The sequence below is a fragment of the Xyrauchen texanus genome, chromosome 37 (assembly GCF_025860055.1).
Source record: "Xyrauchen texanus isolate HMW12.3.18 chromosome 37, RBS_HiC_50CHRs, whole genome shotgun sequence".
Taxonomy (NCBI): domain Eukaryota; kingdom Metazoa; phylum Chordata; class Actinopteri; order Cypriniformes; family Catostomidae; genus Xyrauchen; species Xyrauchen texanus.
The window spans coordinates 22032122-22051804 of record NC_068312.1 but is presented as its reverse complement, the minus strand read 5'-3'; the positions used below and the strand labels follow the sequence as shown (position 1 = coordinate 22051804).

The 19683-nt window shown below is 38.7% G+C and overlaps 1 protein-coding gene across 3 annotated transcripts in view; it reads right to left on the bottom strand.

Moving 5' to 3' along the window:
• Window positions 1–19683, bottom strand: part of LOC127631339 (chemokine-like protein TAFA-2) — a 172137-nt gene that overhangs the window by 39377 nt on the left and 113077 nt on the right. For all 3 annotated transcript variants that reach the window (XM_052109445.1, XM_052109444.1, XM_052109443.1), the window contains exon 2: window positions 15262–15374. In XM_052109445.1, the coding sequence (XP_051965405.1) occupies window positions 15262–15373 (112 nt within the window). In that variant the 5' untranslated portion in view covers window position 15374. The remainder of the gene's footprint in view (window positions 1–15261; window positions 15375–19683) is intronic.

The window sequence follows — 19683 nt, the reverse complement described above, 5'->3', positions numbered from 1 at the left end:
TCTAAATCAATACTTTGGCAACAAATAAACAGCCTTGGGTGATGTGGCAGGGTGGAGGGCGGGGCCGGGTCGTGATCATACACACCTGGTCCCGTATTAGGCTAATCAAGCCTCCCGAGAGGGATTAAGGTCGACTGCAGAGGATCGTGCGGGAGAGAGAGATAGTTTACGGAAATGTCTGTCATGTGGGTGTGTTTGTCTTTTGTTTAAGTTTTATATTAAACTATTATTTATATTGACAAGCCGGTTCTCGCCTCCTCCTTTCCATTGATCGCTTTACAGGTGATTAATGAAATTAAACTGGGCTGTCAATATAGTAAATAATTCAATGTCAATAATTAATCTCCTACTTTGTTTGTATTGACAGACACAGTGGAACACATGTGCATATAGGCCTACACTGTAAAAAATGAGTAACCTGCAATTAATAATTTCTATCTAAACATTCTATCTAAACAACATAGTTTTGTTGGTGTAACCTGATGCATTTAGGTTGATTCAATGATTTTAAAAAATACATTTGGCTGGTATCAAACCAGTTAATTTACCACATGACAAATTCTGTAAACTCTTTTTAAAAACTTAAATGATTTGCATGGATCAATGCATTAACATGTAAGCTTCACTGCACCCTGCTTAAACTGACAAACTCTGCTGAACAGCAGCAAATTGGTGTCCTGGCAAAGTAATCACTAAAACCACCTGCCTAATATTGTTGTCACGGTTTTGTGTCATCTGCACCATGTTTCGTGCCGTCTGCACCGTGTTTCGTGTCGTCTGCCCCGTGTTTTCTGTTTCACCCATCACTAGTCACATCCATGTCATGCTCCCTTGTTGTCCGCTCCGTGTTTTCTGTCTCACCGCTCACGCTTCCTGTCATGTCTTCCTTGTTGTCCGCCCGTGTTTCACTGTCTCTGTGAAAAACTACACTTCCCTTCTTCCTGTCTTTTCCGGCCCTGTCACTGTGTTATTGTCAGCACCTGTCCGTCATTTTGTCATTACCGTGTCTCGTTATTTAAACCCCGCTGTTTTCCCTTCCCCTTGTCGTGCGTTGACGTTTCATGTTTTCGCTTATGTCGTTTATGACTCTCTCTCTCTCTCTCTCTCTCTCTCTCTCTGTTCGTGTTCCCTGCCAGTTGGTCTGTTCTTCCGAGGTTACCCTTCTGTCATTTCAGGTTTACCCTACCCTCCGTGGATGTGTGCTGCCCAGCCACTCCTGCACCCCTCCTGTGTTCCAGCCTGTACTTTAGTTTCCTTTTCCCATCGTGGACCTTTTACTTTGTTCCTGAGTTTGTTTATTTTTTGTTCTTATCCAATAAAACCGCACTTGGATCCTAACCACTCGTCTGCCTCCTCCTGTCCCACACAAGTCATAACAATTGTGTAGGTCCTCCTCATGCCGCCAAAACAGTGCCAAGCTGCATCTCAGAATAGCATTCTGATATGCTATTCTTCTCACCACAAATGTACAGAGCGGTTATCTGAGTTACCGTAGACTGCGTCAGTTCTAACCAGTCTGGCCGTTCTTTGTTGACCTCTCTCATCAACAAAGCATTTCTTTCCACAGAACTGCCACTCACTGGATATTTTTTGGTTTTGGCACCATTCTGAGTAAATTCTAGAGACTGTTGTGTGTGAAAAGTCCATGAGATCAGCAGTAACAGAAATACTCAAACCAGCCCATCTGGCACCAACAAACATGCCAATAACTGATAATTTTTTTTCCCCATTCTGATGGTTGATGTGAACATAAACTGAAGCTCCTGACCTGTATCTGCTTGATTTTATGCACTGAAATGCTGCCACAGGATTGGCTGATTAGATAACCGCATGGATGATTGTTGGTACCAGACGGGCTGGTTTGAGTATTTCTGTAACTGCTGATCTCCTAGGATTTTCACGCACAACAGTCTCAGCAGGATTTGGGTTGGCACTGTTTTTGTGGCACGAGGGAGACCTACACAATATTAGGTAAGTGGTTTTAATGTTGAGGCTGATCAGTGTATATATATTTATAATTATATATTTTTTTACAAATGGTATATACAACTCTATATAAAGGAAATTGTTGTTTATGGAATATTCTGAAATATATGTGGGAATAGACATGAGGTTACTTTTTTGGTCACGTCCATAGTTAATGTGATGAACTATACCGCTGATACCCTGTACAGTGAACATGAGCATAACGTTGCTTTAAAATCAATAGAACAATAGAAATGTCAGACAAAGGCCTTTGGGAATAGATGTGAGGAGAACATGCCCAGACCTGAGTATCACATGACCTTGCTGCTGGTCAGGCCTCTTTCAATAATCCAGGGGTCAGCATTTCCTTCTCTGCCTGACCCACATTTCCACACCTCTGTCAAACTCCCACTGTAAACAGCCAACTCTCAAACAAATATCCTCCAATACACTTCAAATCCTTGAGAGTGCCATCACAGACAAAAGCAGGGGTAAAAATAAAAAAGGTAACATTTTGATGGCTGTCCAGTCCTGCTGAAGCTGAAGATGTTATTCTTTGGCTCCAATTTGAGAGAAACAGAACCTTTCCCCTTTCCTGTCATCTTATGCTTCTGTGTTTCTTCCTCCTCTACACTCTCATCTATTCCTCATTTCCGTTTTGTCATCCAGAGTCTCATCAAATGTCAGAGGACAACGTGTTGTCCCCAAGTGCTGGCTCCATCTGCATCTTGAAATACATATCTACAGTGTGACTGATCTCCCCCAGGTCCATGTGACAGGGGTCAGCACTTTTATACAGAACCTTGATAAAACCACTCTATGAGAATGTGACTGAACATGTCTGAGGGGACACTGCTCTCTGTCTTTCTGTCTTTCTTTCTTTCTATAATCCAGAGTATATTCCAACACTCCCCTCAGTTGACCAAAAGTCTTCAGACACTTAAGTCACACTTAAAAAATCTCTAAATGTCTTTTCATTATATAGTAAAATATCAAACCTATGAACTTGAGAAGAACTGGCTTTATATGTCAGATAAATATGACTTTGGAAAAATGGTAAAGATAAGTTAAGTTACTATAGTTATGAGAAAGGGTCTTGCATCATCTGTTTGCAGATACCATTTGCTGGACTGGAACTTGCGCTGTCCACATGAGCACCATTACTCAATGTGTCAGAGCATACTAACTGCTAATCCAACCCTCCATTTTTTATTAATCCCCATTGCCAGGATCTCCTTAACAAGAGACATTTGACCTTACAAGTGTACACTTTTATGTTGCTGTAATAAAGCTTTGTATTTCTATTGCCATAAAAATGTCACTTCAATAAACAAAAAGTTAGGTTTCTGCAGATTCAAACCTTTTATCCATCAAGTGTCAGTCTCTAATTACTAGTGAATAATGTATGTTAACTAATCTGAGGGAGAACAACAAAAAGAAAATAATTCCAACAGAGTGTTTATCCATATTTCTAAAATAGAAATAGAAGACAGCTTTTCAGTACTGTGTATAATCTAGCTTCAAACGTTTGTAATAATAATGTTATACAGTAAGATCCCTTTCCATAGCTCACTCAAAATAACACCTCCACTAGGTGAACACAGGAGTCACACTTATCAGTACGTTTTTCTTTATTCTTAAAGGATAATGTGTCAGCACATTTCCTTAAGAAGAATTCTGCCTGAATACATGTTTGATTCTGCGGTAATCGGGATGCCTGATGGATAAGAAGCTGTTTTTGTTTATGGAGAGTGTGAGCTCACAGCCATCTGCTCAGCGATTAAACACCACGCTCTGATGGAATACATAAACACCCATCAAGCTCAAGCAACCTGCTTAAGACACTCATAAATGCCCATTTTAAATCACTTACTCTAGAGCATTCTTTAACACATACACTCATAGAATAATCATCTGACCAATCCGAGGCGAGAACATTAAATATCTCCTGAGCTGCTACAGGAACTTGTTCTGTTTTTTGGCTTTGCACCAGTTAGATTATTTTTAGCAAATTATAAATAAAACTGCATGTTTTCTTCAGAAAAAACAATACTGTTGTTAGGAATGATCAAATACTAATAGAGCAAAAATTCCTTCACACAAAAATAAAATCCCATATCATTGCAAGCCTACATTGCTATTTTTTTCTTAGGAGCACAAAGGTGAAATTTTACTTAAAATTAAACACCATAAAAGCACCATAAATGTAGTCCATACTTACTTTCCAAGTATTCTGAAGCCATATGATAGCATTATGTGAGAAATAGGTCAAAATTGATGTTGTTATTCAATGTAAATTTTCTTCTATACTAAAGCATTGAAATCTGATTTGCATTTGTGATTAGATTCAAATGTAATGCTTCAACATCACACAACAGATGTGATGTCATTAACAGTAAAACAGCATTAGTTTTCAAGTCTTAACTGAATGCGATGTGCCAGTAGAACGTTGCAACAGAGGAGAAGGTTATTAATGAATAAAGACTGTTACTCATACAAAGCAATTTTATGGCTTTAGTAAACTTGGAATATAGCACAGGAGTCACACAAACTACTTCTATGGCTCTTTTATGGTGTTTTTCCGGTATTCTTGGAGATTTACAGCCATGAATATTATGAACTCATCATATCAAAAGGGCTGCATAAAGGGCTTCAAAAACGTTCCTTAATTAACAGTATATAAGTTTGGAAGAACATGTGGATGAGTAAATAACTTTAATAATAGTTTTCATTTTTGACTGAACAATCACTTTAAGGGGTAGCACAACATAAATGTAGGACTAAGTGAAATTGAATGCTAATAATTAAAGAAAAATTAGATATATAAGATTTAAATACATGCATGTCTGTGGATATGTGAATTCAACTGAATGAGTCTGAGCAGCTCAGGGAGGATTTGATGCTGGTGTGACCTACATGTTTTATCCCACAGATGGAATAGAGCAGCGGGCATGAAAGTTTCACGTTTTTAATTTCCCAGCTGCATCTCTCACAGGCCATATGGGCTCGGACAGGCTATGAACAGTTACAGGAAGAGCTAACACATAAGATAATCTTGCACTGAATTCACTTTAAAACTCAAGAAAACAAGAGTTAAAGGATTGCGAGTTTTTTTTAATCTTTTCTTTTGTCAGACAGTCTGAAATGGCCTGTCTTCTGAGATATTAGAACAAAAAGAATTCTGACCTCACAGATATAAACAGAATAACTCATATACTGGTGCAAATAACCACTGATACAGAGATCTGATACATCAGTAGCAATTCAATCAGAATCAGAATCAGAATCCGCTTTATTGCTAAGTATGCTTACACATACAAGGAATTTGTCTTGGTGACAGGAGCTTCCAGTGCACAACAATACAAAACATATACAAGACATACTGTATACAATAATAAAAATTATTTACATTTTTTATTAAAAAATTAAAATAAAATAAAAATTGAATAGAAAATAAAGTATACATAGAATACACAATAAGACTATATATATATATATATATATATATATATATATATATATATATATATATATATATATATACACTATATATACACGTATACATATATACACACACAGACACACACATACATACATTCACACATACACATAAGTAGTGCAAAACTAAATACAAATCTGTTATATAAAGTGCAAGGGAATTTAATGGCAGAAGAAGTTGGATGTGTTGGATAAATATTAAAAGACTAGACTGTAAATTGCACATAATTATTTCACAATGGGGCAGTTTTTTGTTCATGAGATGGATCGCCTGAGGGAAAAAAACTGTTTCTGTACCTGACGGTTCTGGTGCTCAGAGCTCTGAAGCGTCGGGCAGAAGGCAACAGTTCAAAAAGTTAGTGGACAGGGTGAGTGGGGTCCAGAGTGATTTTCCCAGCATTTTTCCTCATTCTGGAAGTGTATAGTTCTTGAAGGAAGGGCAGGGGGCAACCAATTATCCTCTCAGCAGTCCGAACTGTCTTTTGTAGTATTCTGATATCCGATTTCATAGCTGAACCAAACCAGACAGTTATTGAAGTGCAGAGGACAGACTCAATGACTGCTGAGTAGAACTGTAGCAGCAGCGCCTGTGGCAGGTTGAACTTCCTCAGCTGGCGAAGGAAGTACAACCTCTGCTGGGCCTTTTTCATGATGTGGGTCTCCCACTTCAGGTCCTCTGAGATGGTAGTGCCCAGGAACCTGAATGGCTCCACTGCTGCCACAGTGCTGTTTAGAATGATGAGGGGACAGTGTTGGGGTATTCCTCCTAAGTTCAGAATCATCTCATTTTGAGCATATTCAGCTCCAGGTTGTTTTGACTGCACCAGACAGCCAGCTGTTTAACCTCCCTTCTGTATCCAGACTCGTCATCATCTCGGATGAGGCCAATGACAGTGGTGTCATCTGCATTCTTCAGGAGCTTGACAGAGCAGTCCTTGGCAATGCAGTCATTTGTTTAGAGGGAGAAGAGTAGTGGGGAGAGCATACATCCTTGGGGGGCACCAGTGCTGATTGTACAAGTGAATTTACCCTGTCTCACAAGCTGCTGGTAATCCACTGACAGACAGACGTGAGACCAGAGAGCTGGTGTAGATTAGTCTGGAGTATAGCTGGGATGATGGTGTTGAAAGCCGAACTGAAGTCCAGAAAAACGCTCCTACATATGTCCCTGGTCTGTCCAGATTTTGCAGGATATGATGCAATACCATGTCGACTGCATCCTCCACAGACCTGTTTGCTCGATAAGCAAATTGAAGGTGATCTAAAAAGGGTCCTGTGATGTCCTTCAGGTGGGCCAACACCAGTCTCTCAAATTATTTCATGACCACAGACGTCAGGGTGATAGGTCTGTAGCTATACATTCAACAGCTATACACAGCAAACACATATCATTCATCATTGTGTGTGTGTAAGACTGGGCGGGTTTGGGTGGTTTACAAGACTTTTTTTAGGTTATAAACCGGTGATTACAATGGTATTATGCTATAAATGTGGTTTATGAGGACATTTCTAGTGTCCCATCATTCAAATTGCTTAAAAAACATGCTAAACAATGTTTTTTGAAAATGTTAAAATGTGGAAAGTTTTTTGTGAGGGTTAGGTTTAGGGGATAGAGTCTATAGTTCGTACAAGATAACAGTCATTATGTCTATGGAGAGTCCTCATAAGGATAGCTGCACCAACATAAAAATTATTTTGTGGTGAAGTAATTCTAGCAGAAAGGAATTAGTATAAAGATTTTAAAGAGTGTGAATTTGAAAATATTAAGTCAATTATAAAATTCTACATTTACAAAAAAAAAAATATCTAGCTTATAGGTAAAAATTATTATTTTTTATCTTTACAATGCATCATCATGTATCAGTCCTAAAGTAGAAAACCTCAAAAAATCATATTGTTGGCGCTTTAAAGTATATCTTTTGCAAAATCCTGAATTCCAAAAAATGTTAAAGGCTGAAATCAATGTCTATATGGAGACCAACTGGTCCTCAGTATCCTCTGAGGGCATGGCTTAAGAGGCACTTAAGGCGATTCTTAGGGGTTGGATTATACAGTATGCCTCATGGACATTAAAAGGAAGGGAATATTAAAAGTGCCGAGGCAGAGCTAAATCATCAAATGCCATCTGATGGCCTCAGAGAATTGACCCAATTGAAATACAGATATAATACTATTTTGCCACAGAAGGTGGAGTTTTGGCTATTCAGGACAAGACAGTCATATTTTGACAAAGCAGGGAAGCTTTTAGCTAGATATATAAAGCAGAGCGTGTCTTTTTCTCCATTCCCTCAATGAAATATTTACCTCAACCATTGATATTAATAATGCTTTTAAAGAATAAAGAATCTTGATCTCTATAGTTCCATGTCTTTGTCTACTGATGAAGATATTAGAAACTTTGTGTAACCATTAGAACTCCTTAAACTGAAAAAATCATCTTGATTCTGAGATAAATTCTCCTCTTGATTGGAGGAGCTTGGCGATGTAATTAAGGCCTTGCTTACAGGCAAAACTCCAGGGTCAGATGGATTTGCCATTAAATTTTTTAGATCTTATGCTACAGAATTGGCTCTTTTGAATCTGGCATTTTTGTTTGAAGTTTATACGGAATCATTAAAGAATGGAAAGCTTCCACCAACCATGACACAAGCCTGGATCAGTCTGGTTCTTAAAAAGGACAAAGATCCAATTGAGTGCAAGAGTTACCATCCAATTTCTCTGATCAAAAATTCTGGCTAACCGATTAAGTAAAGTTATGATATCTCTTATACATATAGATCAGGTGGGGTTTATTCAGCACCATGGCTCTTCTGATAACATTAGGCTTTTCATCAATATTATGTGGTCAGTGGCAAATGATCAGACTCCGGCTGCTGCAATCTCACTTGATGCCAAAAAGTTTTTGATTTGTTAGAATGGGATTATTTTGTTAGAATGGAGTTCCGGTGACATGGCGGCAGTTTGACGCGACAAAAACGCGCGTTGATCAGCTGGAAGCTCGGGTGAGTGATTTGGATGATGCCGAGGCTGATAATCAGAAAACTGCGAAATGGGTGAAATCTCGAATGAATAAACTTGTTGAACAGATGGATTACCTGGAGAACAAGTCGAGACAAAATAATTTGTGCATTTATAACGTAGCGGAAAAGAGTGAAGGGAGCGACATTATATTATTTCTTGATCAGCTGATTGGAAAAGAACTCGGAGTACCGGGAGAATTGAACATTATTCGTGCTCATCGCACTTATCAAGAACGTAAAGACTCGGTCCGGCCGATTATTGTGGCCTTCCTCAATAATAGCACTAAAAGACGCATCTTGCAAGCGGCCTGGACAAGGAAGGAAGTAACGCTAAAAGACACACGGATTTATTTTGATCACGACTTTTCCTTCAAGGTGAGACAACAAAGATCTCTGTACAAGCCCATCAGAGTACAGCTAAAGGCCCAGGACATCAAAACGCACATTATGGCTCCTGCTAAATTAAAAGTTTTCAACGGTGACGGGTCTACAACAATCTTCCCAACTCCAGCTGCAGCAATAAAAGATTTGGAAGAAAAAGGATTATATAAAACTGCTTACGAGAATCCATGTTGATTATTGAACTGCATACTGGAGGTATGATTAGAAAATATAATGGCTTGGACATTGATTCAGTTAGCCTATATTTAGTTACTTAAGAATACCAAATAATCTCTTGAAAAAAAAAAAATGTTTCTCTCTGTTTATATTTTTCTTTGAAGAGAGAGAACAAAGGAAGAAATAAAAGGCACTTATTGCAATGTGCAAGTAACTCGCTGCATCAGGATTGCTAATGTTTGTGAGTTGATTATATCCTCTTGGATATGTAGGGATAATGTGTTATTTAGGATATGTTAGAAAACAATTGTTTGGTTATTATAAGAACTATTATGAACGGGGGAGGGGGGACACTCCACAAGCTGCATCAGGGTATGTAGCCTATAAACTTGATTACACTGACCCTAACTTTTAGACAAAATAACAATAGATATCACCCGGCAATTGGGTGGTGCAGATGGAACTCTTTTTGTTGTTAGCTTATATGTATGTGAGTGGGTGGGTTTTGTCTGTGTTAAATGTAGTTTTTTTTCTGTTTCCTTGTTGTTTTTTTTATTTTAAAGATTCTACCTGTTATGTAAGCCTGAAGGGTTGTAAGAGTATTTTCTTTATCTTTTCTTTAAAAAGATTATTATGGATAAATCATTAAAATTAATTACATGGAATGTAAAGGGTATAGGACATCCTATTAAAAGGAAAAGAATACTTACAGCTCTCAAAAGAGAGAAAGTGGGAATAGCCTTATTACAAGAAACTCATCTTTTGCCTGAAGAACATCTTAAACTGAAGAAAGACTGGGTTGGACAGATTTTTTTCTCATCTTTTAAATCAAGCAGTAGAGGAGTTGCAATTTTAGTTCATAAATGCATATCTTTTGAATTAATTGATCAGATTTCAGACACAGAGGGAAGATATATTTTGGCGAACGGGAAAATTTGGGGCAAACAGATTACTATACTTAATATATATGCTCCTAATATAGATACACCTAGATTTATTTCTGATATGGTTTCTCTTCTGAATATACAATGTACAACATTTGGCTTAATGGGAGGAGACTACAATTTAACTCTTTCAAAATTAGATAGATCTTCACACTCTGCAGGTTCTAACCCTAAATCTGCAAAAATGTTGCGTGCTTTGGGATTAGAAACAGGGTTAATAGATGTATGGAGAGAAATTAATCCTATAAAAAAGGACTATACTTATTTTTCCAATAGGCATAAGTCTTATTCTCGTTTAGATTATTTTTTTTTTCCTAAAAACTATATGAAGCTTGTTTCATCTTGTGAAATACATGAAATCTCTATATCAGATCATGCAATGGTCTCCTTGGACATGACCTTAAATGAAGTTCACAAATCTAAAGTGTGGAGATTTAATAACTTGCTATTAGAAGATGAAATGTTTTGTAAGAAAATGAGAGAGTGGATTGAAGAGTTTAATACTTTTAACTTATCATCTCAGATAGCCCCATCCATACTTTGGGATGCAGAAAAAGCTACTCTGAGAGGATATATTATATCATATTCCTCTTATAAAAATAAAGAAAGAAAATCAATTACTAAAGGTCTAAAGGAAGATCTGTTGTTTAGAGAAGCGCTACATAAGCAAGATCAATCTGAAGAAAATTGGAATAAATTAGTTATAGCTAGAGCAAATTTTAATTTAGACCATTCAAATTACATTAAGCAAAAAAGTATGTATTTGAAACAAAAAATACATGAATTTGGGAACAGACCAGGTAAACTATTGGCACATTATTTAAAAAAGGAACAAGCTAAGAGAACTACAATGACCATTAAAACTGAAAATAATGTAACATACGATTCATTAGAAATTAATAAAACATTTTTTGATTTTTATAATAATTTATATAAATCAGAAAATATTTCAATCCCTGAGGCAACAGCTTTTTTAGATCGTTTGGATTTACCTCAGGTTACAGTCTCAGATCAACTAACCATCAATAAAAACTTCACTGAGGAAGAGGTGCTCTCTACAATTAATTCATTGTCAGCAAATAAATCACCAGGCCCAGACGGGGTTTTCTGGAGAATTTTATAAAATTTTCTGGCCACAACTTAAATTGGTTTTTATGTTAATGGTTAATGACTTCGCTAGTCATAATACTCTTCCTGCATCTATGAAAACGGCTAGAATTTCTGTTATTTTGAAAGAAGGTAAAGACCCTCAGATTTGTGCCTCATATAGGCCTATAAGTTTGCTTAATTGTGATTATAAAATTATTACAAAACTGTTAGCAAAGAGATTAGAAGTAATTCTCCCTAAGTTAATAAAGTTAGACCAAACCGGATTCATTAAAGGCCGTCATTCATCTGATAAAACTAGACGGCTGTTCAATATTATTCATTATTTGAATCAGAAAAAAACACCTTCACTATTAATATCTCTTGATGCCGAGAAGGTGTTTGATCATCTAGAATGGGATTTTCTGTTCTTAGTATTAGATAAATTAAAATTAGGTTATAACTTAATTCAATGGATTCAAGCAATAGAATGGGATTATTTTTTACGATTTTGGAAATATATTATATTTGGGAATACACCCGGTAGCAGTGGTACAAACAAATGGATTCATTTAAAATTATTTTACTCTGGATAGGGGCACCCGGCAGGTGTGTCTCACTCACTCATGAAATTATTTGTTTTTACTTAATTTCATACCATTCAAATGTACTTTTACTTAAATTAAAACTGTGTGCCAAAACCTGCTAAATAAAATTGACATAAATCCTACTCGTCATTTTTTTTCAGTGAATAACTGCACAGAGTCACTTTTTGAATGTTATTGTGTGCGAGAAACACTTAAGTATTTTCAGTTTATAGTATAACCTTAAATCACAGTGAAAACATCACAAATACTCCACAATTTTTTATTTAACTTTTTAATATATAAAGTTTGGGGTTTTGTCTGTTTTTACAGACAGACAGACAGATAAAGAGATAGAGAGAGAGAGAGGGGGAGAGAGAGAATAAGAAAGAAAGAGAATAAGAGGAAGGGGGCAGATTGAGGATAAAACCAGGGCTGGAGAGACAGAAATCATAAAATGTGTCACACGACAGCAACATCGGTCAGCAAGGTGTGTGTGACAATGTGACCCTCACACACTCTCAAACACACAACATATCCCTCTTCATAGTTTGATGTCACTGGCCTTACTTTGTGTCTTGTTTGGGGTGGGTAAGTTCAGGACATGCCAAAGAGACAGAGAGACTCATGTTTTACAGGGCAGAAGGGCACAGCCAAAACACCAAAACACACACACATTCTCTCTCAGTGGTTGGAAGAGCTCAGGACTGCAGTCATCTGCAAGAGCCACGTTTCATCTTTGACACACTCATCTGTCTCTGTCTCTCTTTCCACACCTCTGTCTCACTTGTTCTATCTCTTTCTTTCTTTTTTATGCCTTTCACTGGCTCTCTGCAACCATTCTCCCTACTTCTCTCTCTCTCTCTCTCTCTCTCTCTCTCTCTCTCTATCTCTCTCCGGGGATATTCGTTTTATTGAGAGGATGAGCCTCATAAAGAATGACCTACAGTAACAGTAAACTTCCTGGCCATATTCCCTGGGTAAGTGTTTATGTGTGTGCGTGTGTGTGAGACAAATACTTCACTCTCATTTAGCTCATTGTCCCTGAAGCTTTTGCTGCTTGTAGAGAAGAAGAGTTTGGAGTTATTCGTTTTTCCCTCCCAGTGGTTTAGTGAGTGTGCGTTCAGTCACCTTGCTCTGACCTGTTAAGCAGTAGTGTGTAATTAACTGATTATCTGAACTCTTTCTTCTGCTTTGACTGGCTCACACCTGGAGTTCTTATTCAATCATTTACATTTACAGCCATGTTTTTTTTTATCCAAATTGACTAACAAATGAGAATAATATAAGAAAAGAAATAAGGAGAACACAATACAAATACACAGTGAAAATGTTTTGTCAGGTAACCTAAACATTTGCAAAAATATTATGTAACATGACAAATTATTAATTGAGAAATTATGCTCAATTTATTGACAAATTATGCTATGTGCCGCATGTTGTGAAACTGAACAGAAAATTAACATCACATTGTGAGTCATATTGTCGTTTTGACTCGAGTGGGATTCGAACATTGTAAATGTTTAACATACCAAAAAAAGGTAAGGGACCTAGAGCAATATGTCAGGGGGCCATAATAGAAAAAAGATTAATAAATTCAAATTTGCCAGCAAAATAACAAATCAGGGGTTTAATTCCCAAAAGCATTGTTAGCCAACTACAGTATGGTCACAAGTTTCATCATTACCAACATAGTTCAACACTTTGGTGTTTCCCGAGGCTTCTATATCTTTCATTCCATAAACATTTTTAATTCTGTCAACACTTTGACCACGTTTACATGCATTTGAGAAAACTACTTATTCTGGGGTTTTGCAGAAAATGACATTCAGAACCGTCATGCAGCCGTTCAAGGGATTAAAGGCTGTTAAGAGAAAGTGCTTTATCACACACGGTTTCTGCCAGAGAACACATTAAGTGTTTGGGTGTTTATGTTAACGCATAAGTGCGCCTGTTCTCAAGTGTGTCCGGGGAACACTGAAGCCTAATGTAGAGGGAAACCTTCTACATATATCCGTGTGCTGCATGCACTATGTATCTGTCACATTACAGTGTGCATGCAGCTTTTCTGTCTTATGCTGGTTTCTCGCATTAAATGGCTTTCTGATGTATGTGTAAATGAGCTTTTATAATTTAATATTTGTGTAAGTTATACTCTACCCCCTGTGCAACATCATTAATGACAGCTCTATTTTGTTGAACCAACATGGTTCGAGCGATGGATGTTCGACAGTTACTATGGATTCAGGAAACAGTCTTGACTAGCTAGCTACTGTATTTCTCCAACAATGGCATGCACCGGGGGATAGAGTGGTCTTCTTACCAGCTCTAGGCCTGCATCGGGTCTCCAAGTCCCTGGGTTTCCAGTCTCATGGCCGCCTAGAAGCCTTCCTTGGGTTCTTGACCTCAAGAGCTCCTCATGCACCTCCTGGAAGAAAGGGACCAGGCGGGGCACGGCCGTGAGCAGCACTCCAAGCCCAGGAACCAATCATCAAGCCGCGAGGGTTCAGGGCAGGGTGGAGGGTTCCACTCCTGCCCAATGCTCGCAGCCGCCTGGGCAAGCAAGGCCTCCAGTTCCGTGTCGGCCTGCGACTCGGGATATTCGAGTCCTCAGCATCAGACTGGACCAGCCCGCTCTCCGATGCTGCAATCGAGAGCTCATCCGCTTCGCAAGCCCCGAATAAGATCGCGAACTCGTCCTGAGACGAGCCGGTGGTATCATTGCAGAACTTGACCGGGCAAACAAGCATCCTGGGGAATGGGAAGTCCTTGGGGGTTTACCCGGCGGAGCATTCAGATTTCCCCATATTGCCCCAGTGCTAACCAACATGGCCTCATACCCGTAGGCAGAACGACTAAAGAAGGGAGCTGCTGGGGTAGCTTTCCCTTTGACCAAGGAAAGCCGTGACAGCAGCGTTGCCATGGTAATTTTCTCGCAGTGAGAACATGACCAGTCCATGAACGCTGTCTCTGCATGGGCTTTTAGAAAGGACATATACTCTTTTAGAGGACGAATATACTCTTTTAGACTGCTGAAGCACCCAAGGGCGTTCTCTGCACTCAACAGGTGCATGAGGGGGAAAAAAACACTGTAATGCGCCGTAAATCCAACAGTTTTCAGAGATGAATGGAACTGCAGAAGGATTCATCTCGCTGAACACAACCGTTTGGCTCTGAAGAAAAAATCTGAATGAATGGTTGCGAGCCAGCTCCTTTTATACCCGTATGTCCAGAGGAGTGGCATGCAAATTCCACTCACCAATTCCCATTTGCCTTTTCTCAAAGATCAGAGGTGTTTGGGGCTCCTTAGGGCGACCCCCAGCGTCACTGCATCAACACAACTTCGAGCGAGTGACAGATAGGGAATGTACAGTATACAGTACATGCCAACAAATATATGTTGACTGTCTGTTTTTTTTTATTTGTTATAAACATCAGTTAAAAATTTCTGGTAATATCGACCCAAATCTGACTTTATGAAATCCACATCGTTGGACTTTTAATGAGATGGTTCATTAAAATGATCAGCACTGTAGGATAAAATGGAAATAAGCAATAAAAACAGGCTTAAGGCTTAAGACCAAATTATCCTTGACCTTGACTTACCAATGTGACTGCGGTGCGAGGAGGCATCAGACAGATGACCCCAGAGAGACAGAAGGGTCAAAAACACAAGCATGAGCCACGTACTCATCCTCTGTACCGCCCGCTCCTGCATACTGAAACAAAAGACAAAAGACAAACCATATCAGCATATGTGAGTTTTCACTTATTAGATGGGCTATTACAATACTGCATGTTTCTTGAAAGGATCACATTCTCTTATCCAGCTCTATCTAAATGTCCTCATTTTCTCAGAATGTTTTCTGATGCACTGCGGAGTGCTTGAAAATCATTAAATGCATAGTTCAACCAAATATAAAATGATGTCATTATTTACTCACCCCTATGTAGTTCCAAACCTGAATGACTTAGTTTCTTCCATGGAACACAAATGGAGATTTTAGGTAGAATTTTACCATTCACTTTCATTCAATGTCACCAATGTCACCATTCACTTTCATTCAATATTTTTTCTATAGTAAATGACGACGGAATTTAAATTTTTGGGTAAACTATCCCTTTAAACTCTTCAGAGAATTGTTGCTGTTGGATATCATGACAGATTCATACTACACAGAAAAACATCAGTCTAGATGGAAACTCTACAAATGAAATGCACTATTCAGCATTCTTCTTATTCCTTCCAAATTCTCTCCTATTTCATATCCTAATCCTCTTCCATATCCTCTGGGATAAAGAGATGTAAATATAAATGTAAGCATTTCATTTGGAGAGAGAACAAAGCAAATTATTTATTTACAATGTATTGACTTTTGAAAAGGCAAACGGTGCAAACAAACTCAATGCATGTACTGTAGTTGTCCAATTGTGTGTGTACACTAATAACCCACCATTGCACAATGTTCCCTCAGGATAACAAACCCACATTCTTCACTTTAGCACATGATGCACATACAATGGCAAAATAATGGTTAATTATTAAGAAATATAAACCTTGATCACACTAAGTCCTGGCTGTGTTTTATAGCATGGTGCACTGTGTGAATGATACATATGCTTTCTTAGGAGAACTGACAATTATTCAGAAAAACACATTTCTGTCAAATTATAATATATACTGTATATGTAAACCATATATACTGTATATGTACACAAAAATAAATGAATATATATATGGTTCAAACTCCACACCCTCACTTTCACAACAAATATTTAAACAAACAAAAACCTGTCTTAGATACATTTATTTCCGTCTACCAAATATTATTTTGTAAATTTTGTTTATAATTTTAGTAATGTCTACAAGACAGAAAGATAAGTGTGTGTGAAAGTTATTTGGAGATTTAGAAGGCAAATGCTTTTCCAGGCTCAGGGAAGGCGCTGTGAGATTGTGTCAAATTAAGCAGATTTAGTGTACTAATTATCTATGAACTGGCAGAGCTCCCTCCTGCTTAAAGCTGAGGGGTGGGTAGAAAAGCCTTGTCTATGGAAACAATGTCTGTAGGGAGTTTTACATGTGCATGTGGACAAACAGGAACACCCCAAAAGATGGTCAATCAGATTTACATTCTGCACATTCTCAAATCATATCCAGAGACATCTGTGTCGTGTGGTTTGTAAGCCATGCTCCTCATAAATAGATAACATAGAACATTCTTTGATTAAATGTATTTTCCTACCACTACAGCAATTCAAGCTTGAAGTACATACTGTAACTTCATGTTTTTACAAACCAAGTCAGAATGGGGCATTCGACTCATCTCACAGATTACACAGAATGCTTTCTTGACAGCTGATGAAGCCCAACCGAATGCAGGGATCTCGACATGCAATTTTCAATGTTTTAACTACTTTTAACTTGACACAGTATCCTAAAATTTGTAATGCTGAAAACCAGTGAAACACTCCAAAAGTGTCCATCAGATGCATATACATAGACCAATAATATAATTGAAAAAGCACTGACCGAACGCAAGAACATGCCCTCTGAGAACTGGAACGGTTGATGACTTCAATTGTGAAATTGGTCGGTGTCAACTTACATTCAATCATTTGAAAATAAAATATACAATATATAAACTTCTAAAGCCACTTTTTGTATTGTCTAATCAATGGGTTGCTCGTCTGCCACAATAATGCAATATATTTCTATCTGCATATCTGAATTCTAAATCTGTGTCTCATTTTGAAGGTTGGGTGCTCCGGAGGTCACAATTGTTGTCCGCTTATGTCACAGAGGCTGTCTCATTTCAGAAATGTGAGTAGGACACTCCGAAAGAAGCCTTCAAATACAACCTTCTTTAACATGAATTAAGAGGATGCAAGAGGTGTATCCTTCATTGGCACTCACACCCCGCAATTCTTTGTGTCAATGAATGTCATAATTTCTAAATTCATAAGTTATGTTAATTTCTATGTTGAAGTACCTCAGTAGATGGTGTAAAGTATATAACATGTATAATTATATTAATATATCATGTAAAATAAAGTATTATAAACTAAATGTAAAAGTAAAACTAAAAAATCTTGCTACATTGTCATAAGTCTCCTAAAGTTTAGAAGAGTTAAGAGCGAGGTGTGCTGTCATAGCAACCATGCTACATTCTGTTTCAGTTTGTCATACAAAGGCCATCACATATAAACAGAGATAATTTTAAGTTGAGGATGCTCTGTACACCGCTGCCTTCAAAGGACGCATCCCACCTAACCACAGCCTTTGAAATGAGAAAATGTATGTGTTATTTACAAAATGATCTCATGACAAGTAAGGTAAACGGGGCTTAAGGTCCGCCTGGATAAAAGGCACCTTTGATTTAATTTTCTCCCAAAACACTTAATAGCATCAAAAACTGCCAAAGGACTTTCCTAAAAACTTGTTTTTACTCCAAGTGAGGGAACCTTTTACCCCTGGTGTTTTTATTCAAAACAACCTACTGTTGTTATTTTTTTTTTCATGCTAATTATCTTTTTAACTGTTCCTCTGCTCTTGGGTCTCTTTGTTTCGCCTTTGTGATAGAACAATCTAGCCAGGATGGACCCAGTGTAGTAATCAAATCTTCGCTTCACCCTGTCTCAGCAGGAAACCTTACTGGGACATCAGCAGGATCAGAGCTCCACTTCTAAACTGGGCTCTGGAAATGATGCCGTGGCAGCTCGCTGAGCTCAGCTCTATCATTCAGCAACTCTGCCAGCCTCCCAATTCCGGTTCCACCCAGGAAGCACTCTCACCGGCTCTGGCAGTTCCCCCTCATTTCTGAACACTCAGAGATTGCATCAACCCTCCGGCTCCGTTCTCAGGTGAGGCAGGTTCCTGCAGCACTTTCCTTTCAGAGGGCTCCATGTTGCAGCCCTCTGCTTTCCAGTCAGAGACAATGAAGGTAGCATGTGTTATCACGCTCTTCACCAGAAGGACAACTGAGTGGGGAACCACCATGTGGGACAACAGACATCCCTGTTGCTCTTCATTTCAAGCATTCGCCATGGAGCTCCGCCAGGTGTTCGATTGCTCAGCTCAAGGTTGAGAGAAGGCGAGGTTTTTTTTGTCTCAGATTTTGTCCTGCCATTCTCCACCTACCTGGGATGCTGACCACCATACCTAGTCCACAAATTCGGCCAGGTCACCAGAATTATTGTCCAAGGCAAAGCCCATGCTGATTGGAAGGGCTCAGATTTCTCATATGTAACCTCATAAGGTTATTTTTCCATGTCCTGTCTAGTTAGAAGACACCACTCGTCAGTAAGCAGTGGTGTGCACTGGTGAGTTTAACACCCCTGGACAAAACCCCTGGATTATACATGCTTCTCCCGGCCCGGCTGCAGTATGTTTCAACCAGTGTTGGATTTCGATGTGGCTTCCAAGTGGCGAGTTCTGATTGTCCAGCTGGACGAACCTGTCACACACTCACACCCTCAATGGCATGCCCTTGAACATCATCACCCATTCCACCAAGCCAGCCACCTTCATCTCTGGAAATCATATGGAGCAGTTGTCCTATTACCACAATCTACATCGGCACCGTTAGTATTGGGGCATCCTTGATTGGTAACACACAACCCACAAATAGATACTAACCAATACTGTTCTTTCTTTAGTTATTAATGTATTTCACACTGTCTTATCTCTGCTGTCTCACCTGTCCATTCTTGTGTTTCGTTGCAGGATGAACCGACAGATTTATCTGGTATACCATTGACATACCATGACTTGAGGGCGGTGTACAGCCGGTCCCATTCCACAAACTTTCCTCCTCATTACCCATATGGCTGTGCCATTTAATTGCTCCCTGGCACTTCTCTTCCTCGCGGATGGATGTATTTGCTCTCGGCACCTGAGAGGGAGGCCATGAACAGGTATATCAATGATTCTCTGGCAGCTGGTCTCATCCACCCTTCCTCTTTGCTGGCAGGGGCGTTCTTCTTCGTGGCATCACAGTGAAGTGACATCACAGTGAAGAATAGTTATCC